The 22,404-nt window shown below is 54.5% G+C and overlaps 1 protein-coding gene across 6 annotated transcripts in view; it reads left to right on the plus strand.

Moving 5' to 3' along the window:
• Positions 1-7,059: 7,059 nt before the first annotated feature.
• NFATC1 (nuclear factor of activated T cells 1) overlaps positions 7,060-22,404 on the plus strand; it is a 103,120-nt gene continuing 87,775 nt past the window's right edge. For 2 of the 6 annotated variants that reach the window (XM_053571406.1, XM_053571408.1), the window contains exon 1: positions 7,064-7,640. In XM_053571406.1, the coding sequence (XP_053427381.1) occupies positions 7,514-7,640 (127 nt within the window). In that variant the 5' untranslated portion in view covers positions 7,064-7,513. Of the gene's footprint in view, positions 7,641-11,337; positions 11,514-22,404 lie in introns of those variants that run through there. The other 4 variants (XM_053571403.1, XM_053571405.1, XM_053571407.1 and 1 more) reach the window with 4 other exon arrangements.

Genomic DNA, 22,404 nt, shown 5'->3' on the forward strand with positions numbered 1-22,404 from the left:
TATCCCTAAACTTGGACTAACATGTCCCTGGTTTCATGTCCACTCTTGCCAAGTTTAACAAGAAATTTAATGTTTTTTAATTGCACTAATTTGGGCTCAGACATTCTTGCGACGGCACACAAAAACATAAAATGATAATGAAGGCAGCTAGTGAGACCCCACCGCCACCTGTCACCATGATACCCCAAGGTCAGGAAACCTTACCAAGCTGTCTGTGCAGCTGCCAACAGGAGTGAACAGAGACAAGTTCTTGAACCTAATTGTCAGATTTCATATGCTGTGGAATGTCAGCCCAGCCCTACTTTGTTTTCCAAGAGAAATTCGGTAAAAACAGATATTCTTCTTGCTCGGTATGTCATTCTCCCAATACTGACAGCAGCAGGCCTGGGGCTCCTTGGCATCAACTTGGTTTTGTGGCCATGGGACCTGGGGGGACAGCCCCAGGGCAGGGTCCTTGCTGAGTGCTCTGGAAGGGAGCCACATGGGCCCCTCCGGGCTAGCTGAGGAAGGGCCAGGCATCCAGGGAAGGACACAGCAGGGTACAGCAAGGCCCCTGGAGGAAGACCACTGCCCTTGCGCTGTTTCCCAGGGCAGCTCCAACAGAAAAATACTCACCCAGTTCTGGAGGACAGAAGCTCACCACCAAGGGTCAGCAGGGCAGTGCTCACTCAGAACCTGCACGGAGGCTCCTTCCTGCATCTTCCAGCGCTGGTCGCCCCAGGTGCTCCTCAGCTGGGGAAGGCTTCACCCCAACAATGGCCTCTGATGTCACAGGACCCCCCTCCTCATCTGTCTCCACTTCTCATGCATGGGTCAGCTGCCATCAGGGGGCTCCATAATGACCTCACCTTCCAAAGAAGGTCACATCCAAGGGTGCCAAGGCTTGGGGACTACAGGTCAACCCACAGCAATATTCCTCTGAGACAATGATTAGAACTGTGTGAGCACCAGTAGGTGCCATCACTGATGGATGCAGGGGCCACACCGGTTGACCCTCACCACAAGGTGAAGTCATCATTGGTTCCCACAGGTGTGGGGAAGCTGGGTTGAGCTCAGGCTGTCAGTTTGGCTTCCAGCATGAGAATTGGTGAGCTCAGCTTACAGGGAAGCTGGTGAAATTAGTTTGAAAACCCCAACCAGTTAACTAAAGTATCTGGAAATGGTCTTAAAGAGCAAGCAGCAAATGAAGAAACATCTATGGAAAAATGTCTGTGAATATTTATAAGAAGTTGAGAGTCTGTGGTAACTGAGCCAAAACCACTCCCTTCTCCCTCTTCCAGCTCAGCAAGGCAGAGGCTCCAATCAGGTGTTTCAACTGCAGCCCACAGAGCTCCCCTCCCGCAGGTGCCAGACAGAGGGCTTCAACCCCGGGGCCAGGCCAGACTTCAGTGTCCTCATCCTTCCCCACCGCCTGGTGTTGAGGCTGGGTCATGGGGCATCTCCTGGGGGCTCCTTTATTCTTCCCCCTCCCCCTCCCCGAAAATGGGCCCTTCCATCGCACTGGCTCAAGAGGCCTGGACAGGCAGGGACCTGAGCAACTGGGGGGGGGGGGCGGTGTCACTCAGACAGGAGCTTCTGTTGTTCCATTCCCTGACTCAGAGGTTTTGCCTAGACAGAAAAGCACAAGTAAAAGAGATAGCTCCTGGTGGCGCCTGTGGCTCAAAGGAGTAGGGCGCTGGCCCCTTATGCCGGAGGTGGCGCGTTCAAACCCAGCCCCGGCCAAAAACTGCAAAAAAAAAGAAAAGAAATAGTTCCTACTTTCTTCACAAAGGAACTGACTTCATTCACAACAGAACATGGGAAGTTTAAATCGAAGGATGCTCTCAAGAACAGTGGAGGCTGTCATAGAGGTGGTGGGGAGAGTCAGGAATTTAATGAGTACATAGCGTAGAGGGCAGGCTGGCTGGTGTTCAGGAGAGAGCTGGGGAAGGTAACATCTGGGAGCCGACCGCCTGAGGCCAAGACAGATATGAGACATGGACCTCAGGAACTACTCCTTCAAAGCAGGAGCAAATTGACTGGATTAGTTTGTGGAGTGACAAGCTGTATCTACAAGGAAGGACACCAGAGGCTTAATACTGCAGGGAGGAGGGCACAGACTTCCCTACAATAATCCAGGAAGTCACTAAAGAAATAACAAAAACAAGCCCCACATGGGGGAGCAGCAGGCCCAGAGCTGCTACAATATATCATCTAAATGGCCAGTTTCCAACAAAACATAGTGAGGTGTGCTAAGAAACACAGAAGCACAACCCATATATTAAAAGCAGGGGAGAGGGGCGGCGCCTGTGGCTCAAGGAGTAGGGCGCAGATCCCATATGCCAGAGGTGGCGAGTTCAAATCCAGCCCTGGCCAAAAACCAAAAAAAAAAAAAAAAGCAGGGGAGAAAAGATAACAGAAACTACCTGTGAGAATGACCAGATGTGGGATTTAACAGAAAAAGACTTCCAAATATTCATTACAGAAAAAGACTTCAAAGTACTCATTATGTTTAACAGAGCTAAAGAAAGTCTTGATTAAAGAAGTAAAAGAAGCCATGGTGACAAGGTCACATCGGTAGAGACAAACTATAAAAAGAAACAAGTGGGAACCCCTCAGTTGGAAGGCACAACTGAGTAACTTACTAGAGCAGCTCGAACTGGCAGAAGAATTAGAATATGACCATGGAGCAATGTCCAGCCTGCAAGCCTGGAGCAGGGACTGGGGAGCCCTGCAGGGGGTCTGACAGGGCAGTGGAGTTGACATACACACTGTGGAGGACCAGAGGAAAGGAGAGAAAAAGAGATGAAAACATATTGAAAGAAATAATGTCTGAAAATGTCACAACTGCACCGAAAGCCACAACTTACACACCAGGAAGCTCAATGAGCTCCAGATGGGGTAAACTCTTAAAAGACTCACAGACTGACACGTTACAGTAATAATGGTGAAAGTCAAAGAGGAAATCTCAAAAGCAGAAAAAATAAAATGAGTTGTCACTTACATAGGAACCCCAGTAAGGGTAACACTTGATTTCTTAAACTAAAAATGTGGAAGGCAGAAAGCCGTGGCATATAACATCCAGTGTGCTGAAAGGGGAGAAAAAACAAAGCAAAAACAGAATAAAAACCTGTCAACCAAAAATCCTATACTCGACAGAGCTTTCTTTCAAAAATGAAGGTGAAATACTTTCCCAGAGAAGGAAAAACTTAGAATTTGTTGCTACCACATCCACCTTACAAAAAATTCTGAAGGGAGGTCTTTCTGGAAGCCGGAAACCCTTACAGCAATTTGTATTCACATGAAAAAAATGGAGTGTCAGTAAAGGTAATTGTGTAATTTTATAAGACAGTATAAATGCAAAATTTCCAAATTCTTCTTATAAGTGATTTAAAAGCAACTGTGTAATATCACATGTCTACAATGTAATGCTGCACCTATAACTTATAGAAATATAATATATGTATAATGTATTTCCAATAACAATCGGAAGGTGACAGGTGGGAGCAAAGCCTCACTGGACTAGGAAATGTCTACAGGTGGTAACATAATGACTAGCACAAAGTATTGTTGGATTTATAATATTACTATTTGCAATATTGTAGAACAAATACCATTAAAAAAAAAAAGAGGAAAGTGGAATAAAGCTACATAGAAATAGTGTTTCTATTTCTTGCAGTAAATAAAGGCTTGTCAAAGAGGCAGCAGGTACCCTGGGTGGAGGCAGGTTGGTGGCTCGGAGAAAGGCTCTGGGGCCCAGTAGGCACTTGGTTGGCAGGTGAGCACAGGAGTCCGAGGAAGACCTCCAAAGTCTCACAGGTGTGTTTCTGGGGAGCAGTTTCCTTTGTGGCCACTGCAGGCAGGGGATGTGAAGTGTGAAAGCATTTAGTTGCCAGTTTGGCCCTGACCCTAATGCCTTGGCCATGTGCCCAGGAGAGGGGAGTGGATTGACTGATTGTTGATTGATGATCTGAGTTTTTAGACCTCGTGGTAATCTATGAAATTGGTGGTCAGGTTAAGAGATTAGGCAGGGAGACCAATGAAGAAGGCCCTAACCATGTTGGGGGTCAGTTAGAGACATTTTACAAATAAAAGCACAGGAGAATCTCTCAACTCCAAATTTATAGAGCTACAAGAACACAGGAACCATTAAAAGGGAAGTGTGAACGTGACACGGTGTACAGGCAGAGGGGACACCTTTCCTAACTCCAGTCATGTCTGTGACATTCCTACTGGCTTTAAAAAAATTCTGGAGTTTATTTAAAGGTAATGACCTTTTCAACAAATTAGAGTGTTAACTCTAATCCCCAGACTCTGGCTTAATGTCCATTTACCCAAACCTACTTCTCAGAACTTCTGTGCAGCCGGTGTGCTCTTCCCTGCTGGCTGGAAGGAGCTGTCAAGAAGAGAGAGGAACCCACACTTGGCCACTTGGAGGAAGGGTCAGATGCTCGGCAGGCCCCTGAGTGAGAGAGATTCTGCAGTGTCCCTGGCTCAGAATGCAGACTTGTCAGGAACAGAATACTCACATTTAACTTCAGTTCTGTTGTATGACTTTGGTGAGCAAGAAATGGCATTTGAGAATGCGGTTCCCTTTAGGGAAGGGGGGCGCCTGCCCCTGGCGAGCCTACTTGCCTGGGCGCCCGTCCAGCGGAGGAAGCGCCGCCCGAGGGGTGCAAAGCCCAGGTGGGGCGAGCGGGTCCCGGCGGGCTCCTAGGCGGGAGGACCGAGCCTTCAGCTTCGGGGCAGCTCCGGCCTGGCCGGCGCTGGAAACGCCCACATCTGCCAGGATGGCGTCTCCTGGGCAGTTGTGCTCACACACTACGGCTGAGAAACAGCAGCAGCAGCGATTGCCTCTAGAAAATACGGTGCGGGTGAAGGAATACCCAAACGCGCTCCAGGACAAAGGATCTGGCCTCCAAGGGACCGCTAAAGTGGTAAGCTTCGAGAGGTGTATTTGCCCCAATAATCCACAGAAACAGCAGTAATCTAAAAATAGTCTTGTTTTCTGTCCTAAGCTCCTTTTAACTTTGTTAGTCATCACCAATTCTTAAAATAAAACCCGTGTAACGTCTCTCCTAGTGGCAGCTATAAACACACCTCGAGAGGAGGCAGGAGGAAGGGGAAAAGACGGCGACGCAGGCCCCGGCGCGCGGTGGCTTCAGGGGCGCGCGGCGGCCGCAGGCCCGGGGCGCACAGGCCGGCGCACGGGGCGGCCACCTCCGGAACTGCTGCTCCCTGGCGCGCGGCCACCGTGGTCCCGGCAACGGCATTAAACAGAGGGAAACAGACCGGGGACTCCGTCACCCGGGCAGGGGATCAGGAGAGCTTACAGGACAGACAGGAAAAGAGAGCTTTTCTGGACGAGGTGAAAAATTACCCTTGGAGAGGGAGGAGCAGACGGAGGAGGAAGAGGAGGAGCGGGAGCGGGAGCCGGAGGAAGAGCGTCCGCGGCGGGCCGCCCCTCCCCCGCAGGGCCCCTCCCTGGCCGCCCGCAGCCCAGCCCGAGGGTCCCAGGGGGAGAAGGGGGCTGGGCAGACGGAAACTCTCCGGCAAAATGCCGGCACCGGGGGCGGGCGCTGCAGGACTCGCGGTCGGACTCCGGAGCGGGCTGGACTGGCCACGGCGCGCGGCCCTGGCGCCCCCCAGAGGCGGCAGCGGAAGCGCCCCTCTTCGGCCCCGCCTCGGCATCCTCCGGGCTCTCCCGCTCCCCCGCATCCTCGCAGAGTCTCCCCTACCCTTTGCATCTTGGCGGGGTCCCCCAGTCTCTGCATCCTCCAGGCTTCCCCAGCACCCTCGGGAGCCTCGCCCCCCGGCATCCTCGCGGGGTGCCCCTAAGTCTCTGCATTCTTAAGGCTACCCCAGCATCCTCTAAGTATCCGCTCCTGTCTGTGCGCCTGGTGGGTCTTTGGAGTTGGATGGGACCCGGAGGTGGGAAGGCCCGAGAGTGGCACTGAGCCGCACCCCCACCCCGGGGCGAGCCGGTCCTTCTCTCCCTGGCTGGGACCTGAGGCTCCGAGGAGGGATTTTGGTTGTGCTGAGTCGATGGCGTGAAGTAGGGGCTTTTCGCTGCGCACGCTCATATTTTTGAAGTACCCAACTAGCAAGCACGACTGAACGGCCCCTGGGCTTGGAGCGCCGAGTCTTTTTGGGCACCCACTAGGCACCACCACGGGGCCTTCAGGCCCCTCCGAGCCCCGCAGCAGAAAGGACTTATTTTAAATAACATAGGGTGTCCTGCAGTGATACATTTATGATTTGCATACACCAGACACTTCGCCGCCCTAACACTCCAATCTCTCCAACGCGGAGCTGCGCCCGAAAAGCCGCGGGGAGGAAAGTTCAAGTGAAACGCGCGGCTTCGGAAGGGGCCTCCCGGCACCAGCGCGCTCACCCTCGGGAACCCACGTCGGGCCTCGGAAACGCGCCGGCCCTCCGGGCAGCGGGGGACTAACCAGGGACGCTACAGGCCAGCGCGCAGCGCCACCTCCCCGCGCCAGCCCTGCAACAGGCGATCTGGGTTGCGCAGATATTTACAGAATAAAAAGGACAATAACTCGACGTCCCGGGACGGCTATGCAATCTGTTAGTAATTTAGCGGGATGGGAATTTCCTTTCTAGGGCCTGCCAGTGGAGCACTTTTCCAAATTTCCACAGCGGGGGAAGCCTGCGATTTTACACAATGACTTCAGCGTGCAGGGCTTTCTCCGCACCATCCCCGGCCTCCCCCCGCCCGCTCATTAATTGGTGTGTGACTCTCAGGACACCCTCGTGGACTCCAGCGTCCAGTCTGGCCCGTTCATCCCGTTTTCCCCTAGTGCGCCCCGACCCCGTGTCTCCTCGCCCCTTCCAGCCAAGTCCCCCACTCACGTGCTCCTCCCCAGCCGTGTGCCCCCGTGTCTCCCTACCCGTCCCCCACCCCCTGGCCCTTCCCTTGCCCGCGCTCCCTGCCTGCTTGGTGCGCCCAGCCCACCCTCCAGCCCCGGGTCCCACCTCGTGCGCCCTTACCCTGCCCGCGCGCCCCTCCCGCCCGCCCGGCTAGCGCTCTGAGACTTGTCCCGCGGGGCCCGCGCCGGCTCCGGCGGGCAGGGGCGTGATGTCACGGCAGGGAGGGGGCGCGGGAGCTGCCGGGAGGGCGGGAGGCGGGGGAGGTGTTTTCCAGCTTTAAAAAGGCAGGAGGCAGAGCGCGGCCCTGCGTCAGAGAGAGACTAAGAGACTCCGAACTTCCCGGCAGCGGCACCGCGCGGGTCGCAGCGGCCGGGCAGGGTACAGGGGCGCGGGCGCACCCCTCCGAGGCCCCGCCACCCGCTCGGGTCCCAAGGCCGCAAGCCGGCCTTGCCACGCGCGCACACGCCCCTCAATGACATTTCCCCGGGGCGTGCGGTACTGAGCCGGGCCGGGCGCGTGTCCGCCGGGCAGAGGTCCGACTTCCCGGGGACCGAGCCCGGACCGCGGCTTGGGGCGCCGGCTCCTGCGCCGCCGGCCGCTCCTCGGCCGCTCCTCCTCCTCCGCCGCCGCCGCCGCCGCCGCGTGGATGCCAAGTACCAGTTTTCCAGTCCCTTCCAAGTTTCCACTCGGCCCTCCGGCTGCCGCCCTCGGGAGCGGAGAAACTTTGGGGCCCGCGCCGCCCGCCGGGGGCACCATGAAGTCGGCAGAGGAAGGTAAGCCCGGCGCGGCCGCCGTCCCCCGGGGTCCCCGGGGCCCCTGCGCCCCCGCCCCGGCCGCTCCCCCAGCCCCGAGCCCCGTGCGGCCGCGCCCTGGCCCAGAGAGGCGAGGGTCTGGGCCCTGGTCTGCGTGCCAGGGAGGGTCGCGGGCGGCGGGGCGCAGACTGGGGAGCGTGTCCCCGGGTGTTTCCCCGGAACAGCCCTGATTTCCAGCGCGCTTTCTTGCCAATAGGTGTCTCCTCTCCAGCGCTGAGTGCGCGAACTTGGAAGTGTCTGGGGCAGCCTTCCCGAGGAGCCGGCTGCAGAAACAGCTAAAAAGCAAGCTATCTGGGGACAGGGCGAGGTTAGGGTCATCAGAATTACAAAGAACACGTTGGGGTGAGGCGACGTTTCTTTGGGAGTGGAGGATGTTCTGTTTTTACCCCAAATGAGGCAAAGCCACTGTTTGGTGGGAAGATGATTGCGGGTTGGGGGCCCTGCGCCCCCACATGAGTCTCCAGCCACGCTCCCTAGGCACCGAGTGCGCCTGGCCGGCTCCAAGGAGGGAGCCCCTCCGCCGCTCCGCTAGGGGCCCTCAAGCTGGCAGCGCTAAAAAGAGATGGAGTGCGGGTCCTGGCACAGCCCACAATTGGAGACGTTTTGCAGTGGGATAGACAAGAGTTCCAGCCAGGGGAAATGTTTCAGGAAAGCTTGAAAAGGGACCGCCAACTTTCAAAGCTGCTGCTTGTAGTAAAAAAGATGGCATACGCACCTGCCTAGAGCAGGGAGTGCGGAGTGCTAGGGCCCGGCTCTCAGCAGTCAGCCTCAGGTGCCCAGCCCCTCCTGCCGTCTTCGCCCTTCGTGGTGAAAGACCCACCTCGACCGCAGACCACCGGTAGGCTCCTGCTGGTGTCTTTGAAAGTTCACCAAAAAGATGGTTGGCCTCCTGGTGGGGTTAAGGATTAAGATGGTGAATGCCTGATGGAAATGGGGACGCACCTTTTCAAACTCCTAGTCAATTCCGAAGTATTTTATTTAAATTATGTAATACTGCAAGCCTGCCAATGCCTGTATTTTGTAAGGGCAGACCCCCTCCTGACAGGCCGCCTGCCTTAGGACCAGCTCCTGCGCTCTGGGACTGACTCACACAGGCCTCTGAGTCCTCGGGGCCTGGGCCTGCTTCACTCTGTTAGGACTTCGGTCAAGGAGGCCCGTTCAATATTGCTGACGTACCCGCCACGTCAACCCAATTCTCAGAAATACTTAAATGTTAAAAATCAGGCAATGTTTTGCTGTTTACACCATCTGCTCTTGCTATTAGGAAGGGTTAAAGGTACTTTTTGTTGGGAGTTTGATTTTAAACCCTTAGACACTTCTTTCCCCACTGCTGTACAAAAGGAAGGTTTTTCAAAGTTTGGATTTCTTTACTTGAAGAGTGCTACATCTTGTAATAGGGGATCTTTCTGAGACATAGCAACAGTGGGTAACATCTTTGTATGTTTCCTAGTTTATGAGGGCAGTAGGTATGGGTACCTTTTTATGTTTCTTAGTTAAGAAAATTAAGTTTGAAAATGCCTGTCTTCCAAGGCACCAGAGGCAGTGATGCCTCGGACTAAATGATACTGGCGTGTTTTATAAGGACTACAAAATTGGGCTAACCAGAAAGTATGATCTAACCCTTTAGACAGGCCAAGCTCCTGAGAGGAAAAGTGCTTCCGTGTCTGCCACTGTTGAGAGCTACAGGGAGAGGAGTCTGTGCCCTTTCTGAGTAGGCCCTGACTGGGACAAGTGCAGCCTCAGCACTGTCCAGCCCAGCACATCCCTCATTAGGGAGCCAGCCCAGCAGGCCCTGTTGTTTCTGAAGGTTCCATGCTTGCTTCCCCACAGAGAATGCAGAGGAAAGGCAGGCCTCTAGGTAGCCTCCCAGTCAGAAGCTGCTTCAGACAGAAGGCCCCATGGCTCTCCAGAGGAACAAAGCTCACCCTGTTTTCTGCCACTTCACTTCATGGCACTGTGTCCTAATCCAGATTAGAAAATGCTGAGGCTGTGCACCCTGCTTTATCACCCACAGCCTGTAGCTCTGCATCTCATTAAAATCCCTCAGCCCCTGGTAGGAGCAGCCCCAGCCAAACCCTTCCATCGAGACAGCAGTCTGATCAATGGCCAAATTCGAAATCTAGACCAGTACAGAAGAAAGATGAGCACCAGGAGGGGCTCCCCTGTGGTGTGAGGGGCACATTTAGTAAAAACCCACCCAGTGTGACTGCCTTGGTGGAGATCTGGAACTGGTAGGGGCCCAGTCCAGCCTTCAGACTGAGCAGTCCTGCGGGGCTTGGGGATCTGGTGACAGTTTGTAGAGGAAATGTAGACCCACCATTTTCCAGGGCAGTTTAGCAAGACACCCTAGTCTAAACAGACAAGGGCTGTGAGGGTGAAAAGGTGGTCCAAGTGTTAAAAATAAGACAACAAAAAAATGAAATGTTGTGACTTCTCAACAGAAAACAGAACTTCCATTTGCCCAAGGGTCAGCAAAAAAAGCAAACTAAAAACAGCCCTCAACATACATCTCAAAGTGAGAACTATTATTAGAAACTAAATCAGGCTGAACTGAACTACAGTTTATCATTAGAAAAAACAGCCATTTGAAAAGGTCAGAGGAGAGCAACCTCGGGGAGCCCCCAGGCCTGGCAGGTGCCGCCTCTGGGCAGGCGATGCCCTGGGGCAGAGCGGACGGCAGTCAGCAGGGCCCAGCCTCCCCCACGGCGTGCTCGGCCGCGCTGCACACGGAATCCCAGATGTGGGTTTACCTGCTGTCAAGACCCTGGGGAGTTAGGACACGCAGCTGAAAGGACTAGGAAGAGGCTGGCTGGACACTGGGGGCCCAGCCCTGGGCGTCTGCCTGGCTGGATTCGGGTGCTCTGCTTCGGGGCTGCGGCGGAACGATGCAGGTCCCCGAGGACGAGGACGCAGGAGTGTGCACGTGTTTTAGGGGGTTGGGGACTAAGGTGTCTCCTGGTGAAACACAGGCCGCGAGCGGAGCGCCACTATGACCCTGGCGGCTCGGAGGAGCTGCTTCGTGTAGAGCAGAGAGTTCTGAAAACTGCGGAAAATCTTCCACTTTCCTGGCACTTTCGGGTAATATCTTTAGCAACGTGGACTGGAAAATGGCATTCCCAGAGTTTACTGAAGTTCCTCTCGGGCGGGCTCCGCGGTGTCAGCCCGGCCCTGGCAGGATGCTTGCGCGGCGCACCCAGGCAGCGTTTAGGAGGGGGCCCCGTAGGTTAAAAACTTAAAAAAAAAAAAAAACTTTTAAGCAAATTCAACAGCCCTGGGTGCACTGCTGTTGACCCTCCTTGTTCCCCTGCGAAGGGAGCCCGCGACATTGGCTGAGCCCGTTCCCGCGGGGCGCGCTCCACGCAGAGCTCAGGCCAGGGCGCGCAAGGCCGGAGCGGCGGGACCCCCGGGTGCGGGGGACAGCGGGGACCGGATGCCCCAGAGTCTTGCTCGCGCGGATGGGGTGGGGGGGGGACACTGGGGAGGAGCGAGGAGGTCGGAGCCTAAGGGGAGCGCTCGGGCTCCCTAGAGTTTATTTAAAACCCGGAGCTGGTGACCGCGGCGCTTGTTTATGTAAACCCGGAAACGCCGCGGGGGGCGGGGCGGGGCAGTAGGGGAGGGGCGGGGGAGGGACGGGCAGGGGGAGGGAGGGACGGGGGTCACGTCACGCCGAGGACGCGCCGCGGAGCGCCGGGCCCAGGGAGCCCCGGGCCGAACCTAGCGACCCGGACCCCAACCCCGACCCCGACATGACGGGGCTGGAGGATCAGGAGTTCGACTTCGATTTTCTCTTCGAGTTTAACCAGAGCGACGAGGGCGCAGCCGCGGCCGCCCAAGGTGGGTCAGGCCGGCCGGGAGGGGCGCGGGGGCCTGGGAATTAGACTTGAAGGTGCCAGGGAGCTAGAAAACTTGGTGGATGCCGGGGGCATGGTGCGCGCCCAGGGTCCAGGTCAGGGCATGGTTCGCGCCCCCTCCCCCTCTCAGTTTCGGCCGTCCCGCAGCCCTGTCGCGTCCTCTCCCCGGGACCCTCGGGTCCTCTGGTCAGGCCCGGACTCCCCGCGGGCGCCTGAGTGCGGCGGGACTGGCGCAAATACACGATCTAATGGAGGGGCAGAGAGGCCACCTGTGGACTGAGCACGCTTTGGGCGCAGGTGGTTCTCCTGGGCCTCCACCGTGGACTTGCTGGCATCAGACAACGTGAGGTCTCCTTGGAGAGAGCTCCCGATGGAGGACAGCCCTTCTTTTCCAGGGTGGCTGTGTGACACTTCTCCAAGGGGAGACAAGTGTCCAAGGCACAGGACTTGGACATTGTTGTCCGGGGACAGATGGTCAGCGGCAGTGCCAGAGGGCAGTAGGAAGCGGGCCCTCAGGGAGTCCTACTCCCCTGCTTGGTGCCCTGGCCCTGACACCTGGGCATCCAGCTTGCAGGGACTCTGGGTTGAGAAACCCCATGTGCCAACACTATTTTCTTTCATTTTCTCTTCTGTAAAAAAGGTTCCAGTTGGGCGGTGCCTGTGGCTCAACGGAGTAGGGCACCGGCCCCATATCCGGAAGGTGGCAGGTTCAAACCCAGCCCCGGGCCAAAAACTGCCAAAAAAAAAAAAGTTCCAGTTAAACAGCAACTATAATAAACCTCCCCCTCACCCCAGTTGACATTCTTGAATAATGAGAGAGCCCCCCAATATGGCAGGCCCTGGGCAGGCTGCTGCTGGGCCTGGAAGACGTTGCCCCAGAGCCCACTCCCAGCACCTGGTTTCCTTTGCATGCTCCCCCCTCCGCCCGCCATGAATCAAAAGCATGTCTCCTTTCTGTCCCTGCCCATGTGCAGATGGAGTTCAGTACTTGGCAGGGCCAAGTCTACAGTGATTGTACGGTGGTGTGAACCACATTCTACCACCACCCTCTTCTTACACGTCTACTGTCTTGTTCCGTTTTTTCAAAAAGAAATGCTGCTGCCCAGCCAGTGCTAGCCAATGTCCACTACACCCTCTTCCCTGCCGGTGTCCCCTGGGAGGACATTCATCCCTTTTCTCTCATCCCAGGCTATTGTTCCAGGTGGGGGTCAACACAGGTCGGGGAGCAGTTGGTAAGGGGAGACCGGCCCCTAAGGTGTGCTCTGCTCTGTGGCTGCCCTGGTGCTGTGTGAAGCCTTTTTGGGGCTCAGTCCCCAGCTAAGGAAGTCAGCGAGATGGTCAGAGGAGCCCCCACCTGGTGCTTAGCCCCCTGACTGGTTCTTTGAGAGATTTTATTAGTGAGCAGTGTGCCATGGGGGACCCTACTCCTGACCTGCTCATGCTGTGAAAGTTGGTCCCCGATGAATGTGGCTACCATGAATTCTGGCCCATTCTTGACAGCCCTTCAAAGACCCTGTTGGGGGGAGACTCTTGGGACTTGTGTAGGGCAGCTGTGCACAGCCTAGTGACTCCATGTGGATAACTGACTGTGGGCACAGTGAGAGGCACAGTGGGTAGAACCAGGGCCTATGCTCTGATCTGGGGGCCTGGAGCTCACAGGCCACTTGGGAGGAGGGTGGCCAGTGAGCTGCCTGACCCTGGCTGGGGATAGCACACTTTGAAGGAAGCAGTGAGTGCCTGGTGACAAGGGCCACTTCTGTGTCACATACAATAGCTGCTGTGTGACAATGGCTGTAACCGGCATTTTTCCACCATGTTTTGGATACATGACATAGCCATTTAGTCAGTACAGGCTCATCTGGGCACAGCCCAGGAAGCCAGTTTGGGTGGCTGTCTCTTGCAGACTGGGTTATTGGGGTGCCATGGTTTATATCCATTCTGAGTGGGGTGGAGCTCCTGTTGGCCTCAGATGTACAGACTCTGGTGAGATCAGGGATCCTCCTGACCAGGAGGCAGGTGGCCACATGTGGGCCAGGACACAGTCCCCTTGCATGCTGAGCACGTCCTCACCAAACAGACTCCTTGGTGGTTGCTATTTGAACCAGAACAGGTGGAGAAGCAAAGCCCATCAACACCTGGCCCAGACAGGGAAGAGCTGGTCTGGGGCTTCTCAGTGGTGAGCGGACTGAGACCTGGTCTGGGGCTTCTTAGTGGTGAGCGGACTGAGACCCGGTCTGGGGCTGCTTAGTGGTGAGCAGACTGAGACCTGGTCTGGGGCTGCTTAGTGGTGAGTAGACTGAGACCTGGTCTGGGGCTTCTCAGTGGTGAGCGGACTGAGACCTGGTCTGGGGCTTCTTAGTGGTGAGCGGACTGAGACCCGGCCTGGGGCTTCTTAGTGGTGAGCGGACTGAGACCTGGTCTGGAGCTTCTTAGTGGTGAGCGGACTGAGACCCAGCCTGGGGCTTCTCAGTGGTGAGCGGACTGAGACCCGGCCTGGGGCTTCTTAGTGATGAGCGGACTGAGAGCTGGTCTGGGGCTTCTTAGTGGTGAGCGGACTGAGACCCGGTCTGGGGCTTCTTAGTGGTGAGCGGACTGAGACCCGGTCTGGGGCTTCTTAGTGGTGAGCGGACTGAGACCCGGTCTGGGGCTTCTTAGCGGTGAGCGGACTGAGAGCCGGTCTGGGGCTTCTTAGGTGAGCAGACTGAGACCTGGCCTGGAGCTTCTTAGTGGTGAGCGGACTGAGACCTGGTCTGGGGCTTCTTAGTGGTGAGTAGACTGAGACCTGGTCTGGGGCTGCTTAGTGGTGAGTAGACTGAGACCTGGTCTGGGGCTGCTTAGTGGTGAGCGGACTGAGACCTGGTCTGGGGCTGCTTAGTGGTGAGCGGACTGAGACCTGGTCTGGGGCTGCTTAGTGGTGAGCGGACTGAGAGCCGGTCTGGGGCTTCTCAGTGGTGAGCGGACTGAGACCTGGTCTGGGGCTTCTCAGTGGTGAGCGGACTGAGAGCTGGTCTGGGGCTTCTTAGGTGAGCAGACTGAGACCTGGCCTGGAGCTTCTTAGTGGTGAGCGGACTGAGACCTGGTCTGGGGCTTCTTAGTGGTGAGCAGACTGAGACCTGGTCTGGGGCTGCTTAGTGGTGAGTAGACTGAGACCTGGTCTGGGGCTGCTTAGTGGTGAGCGGACTGAGACCTGGTCTGGGGCTTCTTAGTGGTGAGCGGACTGAGAGCTGATCTGGGGCTTCTCAGCAGTGGGCAGACTGAGGCCCTTGGGTCTGCCTGTGTGATGCTGGCCTCAGACTGGTGCCCAGAACTCAGCACTTGGCACTCTGGGGTCAGCAAGAGCTGGCTCTGGGAGGGGGGCCAGAGCTGGGAAGAGTCCTTCCCATTTCATAGTGTCAGAAAAGTTGCTAGAAAGTGTGCCATGTACATACAATGAGTAAGCCTGGGGATGAACAAATAATTGAATAATTATTAGATCAGTTGCAAAGCTAGATAATACTGCAGTTTATAGATGATGCTGAACACAAAACTCCCACTTTATCAAGAAGGGCATGGCCAGCCCTGGGCACAAGGGGCAGTATGCCTGCCAAGCCTCCGTGAAGGGTGCCGCACCCTGGCCTGGTGAAGGCTGGGCCTGGGCTGCTGCAGTGGGGTCCTCTGGTCAGGAGCCTCCCCCTCTTCTCCTGGGCTGGAGGGAGGGGCTGAGTCCTTAGTTCTAAATTGTTGAGCAGGTGCAAATAATAGCTATTTAATGACCATTTGTCAGGAGAGTGAAAAGAGAATTTTTAAAATAATTTGCCCTGGGCAGGGCAGAAGAGAGACCTCAGCCGAGTGCTGGCATCTTCGCCCACCCCACCCCACCACACCCCCCGTCCTCCGGGAGGAGGCAGGGCCTGGGCTTTCCTGCAGAGAGGGGCCTCTGCTCTGGGGCTCAGGAAATTGCTGCTGTGCTCATCAGCCAGGAGGCAGGCGGGCCCCTTCCCGCTCCAGGGCTCCTGTTTTCTAAGTTATTTTGGCCAGCTGATCTGATCAGTGCCAATGCTGTCGCTGTGGCAACTCGGGAGGAAATTGGCCCAGGCCTCTGGGTCGGGGGGTGGGGTGGGGGGGGTGGGTGGCAGCCCCCCTGCATTCAGGGCCACCTTCCAAACCTCTGCTAAGATGAGGGAGTGTCTGCCCACTAGTCTTCTGGGGCATTGCTGGAAGCCCTTAGTGTTCACATGTGGAAAAGGGATGTTCTGCAGAGATGAAGATCTGAGGACTTTCTATCCTCAAGTCCATTTTCACCAAATAGTGGTGATTTCCTTCTCCCCCAGGAGATCAGGGAGCTGGGACTGGTGGTGGCTACAGCAGGAAACGGGTGGAGGGCTGGGGTGTGTTGAGGGCAGTGGCCTCAGGAGAGCTCGGAGTTCCGCTCAGTAATGTTGCAGGAAGCCCTGGAGTTGCAGAGAGAAGTTTAGTGAAGAAGAGTCATCCATGTGATTGGGAGCCTTCTGTGTCCTGTTTTTCAGAGGAAGACCACAACTAGTAATGAAAACTGGGATATTTCTTACTTCTTTGAAAACACAATTAGAAAGTGGTGCTTTAAGTGTGTCTGTAGGGCCTGGGAGAATGTTCTGGTACTTCTTGGAGGAATGGCAGGCTGGTGCTGGCCCAGGTGGCTGAAGGGTCCTGAGGAAGACGATGGTGTGCTTATTTATGGAGCATTAAATATTGTTTATTGCTGCTGTAATGAGACCATTCTGTTTGCCTTTATAAATCTTTCTCTCTGTCAGATTGTTGGGCGAACAGCGTCTCAGAAGCTGTTGCTGTCTGTCACACGTGTTGCCTGGCTGCAGCCCCATGCCATCTCTGCTGTCCCTGATGACCCGGCCACCCCATTAGGCAGCACTTTCCCAGGGCTCAGACTCAGCAGCCTCCAGCAGTAAGGTCTTGGCTTTTGTTGTTTTGTGTGGCTATGCCATTGCATTTCTGGTGTATGCAGAGTTCTGATCCTGCTTTGCCCAGGACAGCCTCCATGGCCATCTAGAAGTGTGGCATCTGTCTGGAGAGCAGGTCTCCTGGCAGGCTCGTTCCAATTCTATTTCTGGCCATGTGTCCTGTGGTTCAACCCCACCAGTGCTATAGGGAAGTTCCTTATAACAAAATTAAAAAGTCATTTCTGACAGGCCATTTCTTGGAGTCTCAGAGTTTGTGAAAGATGGGTGCTCTTGTTGTGGCCAGAGACAGTGGTTCTTGTTGGAAATACCTGACTTGTCACCGTCCTCGCCTCTATGCTGGTACCAGCCTCAGTACCTTCCTGTCCCAACTCTGCTTCCACTCCTGGTACAGAGCAGTGCCACAGACCTCGGGGCGGTCTCAGTAGGCAGAACACTGCTCATCTGCACTTTGTCCCAAGAGGAAGTTCACCAGCGTGGTTCCTTTGTGCTTGTTCAGAAATAATAAAACTGCATGTTCTGAAATAAATTATACCTCAGAATGACACAGAATACTACTGACACTCTGAGGTGTTGAGTTTGCCAAGGCCAAGGGGGCCTGGCCAGCCTGAGAGCCAGATGCACATCTCACTGGTTGACCAAGTCCCACCTGCTCCCACCCAGGCACCTTTGCACTCAGGCGGCCATATGAGGTATTCTGTACAGGATGGAACCCTGCGAGCATGTGGGGCCTGCGAACTGGAGGACTGAGGAGAGGGGAGTATCTGCCCTCGGAGGGTGGCCCACTCTGTTAAACAGCGTTGAACTTGCACCCTGTATTTGCTTAAAACAATGCTTTCTTTTGTCACCTGCATATAATCTAATGAACCCTCCTTGGCAAATGACAGGTCTCCAGACACCGGCAGTTCAGTGACTCTGATGGGTGTTGAGCTCTTCACTGGCATCTGATGTGACATAAATCAGCCCAAACATCTCAGAATCCTTCAGAGTTACTGGAAATATTTTCATTCCGTGTAAATGTAATCCCTTTGAATACTTAAATAATTCAGATTTGAATACTGTCTAAGTGGCTTGAAAACTCAAATTGAGTGGAAGCAATGGAGGAGGGAGAAGGGGCCCCCAGCTGCGCACCCAGGGAGGAGGAGCAGGACCTTGTGCCTGTGAGGGGCTCTGCTGCCCAGGACTGCCACACCTCCCCCTGCAGAGAAGGCAGCTTCACAACCAGGTTTAGGCATATAAGCTTTCATCTTGCCGTTTTTTAATTTAGGAAAACTCATGCTTAGGTGAATCATTTTTGCTTTTAAAAAAAAGGCTTTGTTTTTTCTTTTCCTCATTCAATCGGTTTTACTGGAGTACTTTTGAGACACTATGGGGGTCAGGGCTGTCTCGCTGTAGACGTCTCCGCTCTCGGCAGGGTCTGGCGTGAGGTTCCTGTCTCTGCCTCCCTCCACGACCCTGGCCCTTTCCACATGAACTCCATCTCTTCTGCAGCCCCCAAAGACCTTTATACAGGCAATAGTCAGATCTGCCTACTCTTCTGGCCTCCCCATTTCATCTAGACCTTCCAACCATTGTCCTTGCCGCCTCTGATGCCCTTTGGGGCTGGAGCCCAGGCTGTGGGAGTGATGGCCCTGGGTCCTGTCACTGGCCAAGTCTTGGGTGGTGGGGGCCCCAAAACTTGCTGTGCTCATTACTAGGTGTTTTTTTTTTTTCTTTTTTTTATTTATTTTTGAGACAGAATCTCACTATGTCACCCCAGGTAGAGTGCTGTGGCGTCACAACTCACAGAAACCTCGAACTCTTGGGCGTAAGCGATTCTCCTGCCTCAGCCTCCTGAGTAGCTGGGACTACAGGTGCCCGCCTCAACGCCCAGATATTTTCTTATTGCAGTTGCCATTGTTGTTTAGCTGGCCGGGGCCAGGTTTGAACCCGTCTGCCTCGGTACATGTGGCTGGCGCCGTAACTACTGTGCTATGGGCACCGAACCTACTAGGTTTTTTTTTTTTTTTTTTTTTAAGTTCTTCAAAGGCATCTTCCTATTCATGAATGATAGCTGAACTGTGGGGTCAATTGTATCTGAGAAATAAATGTTCTTTTAATTGTGAGAAAGGAAGCTCTGGGATCTAGATTGATCAATTGCAGCTGAATTTCCTCTGCGCTCCCAGGCTGGTCCTGGGAAACCTGTTGCCAGGCACTGGAGGGTGCTCCCACCAGGGATCAAGCAGCTGGGGGGCGTGTCCTGTCAGCTAGGTTTACTGTTACCTCCCAGCCTCACTCCTGGAGTCCATGATTTTGTTTAAAATGAAAGTTCTCCCTAATTGAATGTTAGGTTACACTTAATACTTCACATACATAAAAAGCCCTAGAGGAGTAAATGCCCAGCAGTGGGTGTTGGTGTGAGTCCCCAGTACCAGACAGGGACTGGCCTGGAACAGTTTCTCTGGTGGGGAGGGTCAGACTTGGCTGTCACCATTGTCAGGACGTTTCCCCCCGGGGATGGCATCTGGGGGTGGACCTGGCCCCTCTGGGGTGTTCACCTGCAAGCTTGGTCAGGGGAGCCGGAGCTTCTGTGTCCTCTTAGGCTCTGGAGGCTCCAGGTGGTACTTCAGGTCACTCTGAGAGCTGAAGAGCAGAGCCCTGAGGAGGAAGCTATTTGGGTGCTGAGACCGTGCAGGGTGCAGCTGGCACAAGTGGGCGCCCAGGCGTGTGGGTGGAGTCTGTGACTGGGGATACCTAGAGGGGGTGTCTGAGGACCCAGAATCATCTGCTGGTCAGGCCACAGAGACATCTAGAAAGGCCTCGGGATGTGGTCATCAGAGAAACTTCCTGAAGAAATGCGTGTTTCAGATAGCAGTCTGCAGGGAGGGACCCATGGGGCGGAAGTTCTGCATTTAGTAGTGAACACAGAACCAGGAGTGGATTGAGAAGGAAGCTTGTCCTTGTGAATGTGCCAGCTGTAGTAAAATTAACTGTTGAATCTGGTCACCAGAAAACCTGTCCCTGTGAACACATAGTTTCATATATATGTTGTCGATATTCTACTTACTGATCCTTTCCAGTTCCACTGCAGTGCCAGGGTGCGTCCACGGCCCTGTCCCATCCACTTCCATTCTGATTACTCTAGTCAGCATCTAACTTCTTACCGGAAGATGGACAGACACCAGCAGTACCTTCTGGGCTTCCAAACATGGTTTTTGAAGTGAAAGTGCTGATTTGAGAAACATAGCAGGAGAACCTCTGAGTCTATGCCACTCACTAGCGTGTCTGTTTATGTGGTATGCACACAGCACAGAAATGGGAAGGTGGCTGTAAAGAAACACTGTCTAGCCAAGGTGTATCTTTTATACAATTTTTGGTAAAAATACAGAGCAGAGATGAGATGAGAGGCTCTCTGTCTTGCAGGAAGAGCCCCTGATAGCTGCAGGATGAGGCCCTTCCAATGGAGCCAGAGTTAGCATCAGATGAAACTCAGCCTCACTGCCTCCCTCAGGCTCTGGCGCTCCTGCCTTCCTGCCTCAGTGGGACTCAGAGTGCCCCTGAGGGCAGAGTGTGTGGTAGCCTAGGGGTCTTCCCGGGGGTGGTCCTGGTGCAGGATCCTGGGGTCACATGGGGGCAGGGGGACCCACCTGCCTGTGAGCTTGCTGTACCATAGGCCTGGGCTAAGGCAGAGCCTTCCTGAGTGATTACCATGACATTCAGGCCAACCTCTGCAAGGGCCACTGCCAGCCTGGACACCCAGGGGCTGGCTCCTTCCTCAGTAGCTTCACCTTTTCCTCTAGGAAGTAGCTTTCTGGGGTGATTTTTTTTTAAAGGCTGTATCTAAATTTTAATAGTGGGTCACAGCTTTTTTCACGAAGTGACCAGTGAGTATGTAATTTGGGGAACATCCATTCATCCATTAGTCCATTTATCTGTAGACAAGGGTACACCAGTCCAGGGCTGAGTGTTGCGGCTGGAGCGGATCTCAGGGATTGCCTTTGTGCTTTTACTGGGTGGCCAGGCTGGGTATGGCACTGGGGATGGGACGCCAGGCTCCACCTGCCGCTGGTTGCAACGTGCGGCTATGTGGCTGTGTGGAAAGGAAGGCCTCCTGAATGTACGAACCCTGTGATGCTCCTGTACTCTGGAGGGGTGTCCTGTTGTGACTGGGGAGGCAGGACTTGAGCACATCCAGGACCAGCCCCTGTTTTCTGTCTGAGCTGGAGAGGCCTTTCCTGGCATAGGGGCACCCTAAGCAGGACTTGCCCCAAGAGGTTCTGATTTCCTCCATCATGTTGCTGCCCTTCTTGTCACGGCTCGGCCTCCCCCAGTGTGTGGGGTTTCTGGAAGGCAGCCCATGGCCCTGTGAGATTGGGGGCTGCTGGCCAGGGGCTCAGGCTGCCTTCAGGAGGAAAGGTCATTGGGGCATAGCAATGAAGGGAGGACTTCCTGATGGCTAGGATTCTAAAAAATGGATCACCAGAGAGGGTGGTTGGATGGCTACTTGTGAAAATATGCAGTGGAAATAGATTCCTACCTATTTGGGTACTAGAACCATTGGTTAGTAAATACTATGGCATTTGCAGGGGTACTTTGAGGCCCTTGATTTTTGTTGGGTTTGTCCTTGTTGGTTTCTGAACCAGGACACAGCAGAAGGGCAGTTCTGTCCTCGAGTAAAATGTCTTCAGGTCAGCGTACGTGAACCCGAGATGGAGATAAGGTTTCCACATGCTCCTTTCCATTACTCAGAGACCTTGGAATACTCATCTCTTGGCCCGTGGTAATGAGGTTCCAAGATGTTATAAAAAGTCTTCTCACATGAGAAACTCAGAAGTATGTCTTCCTTGTTAAACTTTCTGATCACACTAGTAATTTTAAAAATGTTTTATTGAGTTGTAATTAACCTGTGATGATTCCAGCTGTACCTTTGCCCTAACATGAGGATCTTCACTAAGGGGACCCCAGAATCTATGCTTTTATCATTCCATGAGGGGTTTTCTTTGTAGCAAGTGGTTGGGGCATCTTGGAAGTGATTAGCCTGTGAAAATTTACTTCAGTGTCTAGGTCCCTGTATCTGAAACATGTCCTTCCCTTCCTCTGTCATCCATTCATCCATGAGTCCATTTTTCTGTCCATCAGTCTGCCATCCATCTGTTCCTCCATCTCTCCATCCGTCCATCCGTCCAGCCATCATCCACCCTTTTGTTAAACAAACTGAACACATTTTATGTGCCAGGGACAGTCCTAGGTTCTGAAGAAAGCTCCGAACCGCAAGTGAACCCAAATAGACTAAGGCAGGCAAAATCTCCTGTACTGTGGAACTTGGTTTCTACTCGTTGGAGAGAATAAGGTGAACGAGTGAATATGTGGAGTGTCACACTGTGATACATGGTTAACTAGAGAAGGTTTTCCCAAGTGTGGGGTTAGGGGACTGAAAGTAAGCTGGGGGGGTGGGAAGGCTGTTTTATTTTTTTTTGTAGAGACAGAGTCACTGTACCGCCCTCGGTAGAGTGCCGTGGCATTACACGGCTCACAGCAACCTCTAACTCTTGGGCTTACGCGATTCTCTTGCCTCAACCTCCCGAGTAGCTGGGACTACAGGCGCCCGCCACAACGCCCGGCTATTTGGGAAGGCTGTTTTTGAGTAAAGAGCAGAAGATGATGCTAGGAGCTGCAGGACAGCTGTCTGGGGGGCATCATAGCAGTGGGAAGTGGGGGAGGGGTCTTGTGATGGTGCCGAGGAAAGAGGGCCCTGGAGACCCTGTTGGCCAGTAGGACGGGAGCTGTCCCTCTGATCTGTCAGGCTGTGTGATTTCAGGGATGTTGCTGAGGCCCTTTACCTGGGTCTGGGGCCAGCCGGCTGCTGGGGTGGGGGGCTGGCAGGTGACCAGCCCTGATTCTGAGGGCTCTGATGCGTGTGGTCTGTGTTTCAGGACTGTGCCTCATGCTGCCTTCTTTCTCCTT

Source organism: Nycticebus coucang, chromosome 19 (assembly GCF_027406575.1).
Source record: "Nycticebus coucang isolate mNycCou1 chromosome 19, mNycCou1.pri, whole genome shotgun sequence".
Lineage (NCBI taxonomy): Eukaryota > Metazoa > Chordata > Mammalia > Primates > Lorisidae > Nycticebus > Nycticebus coucang.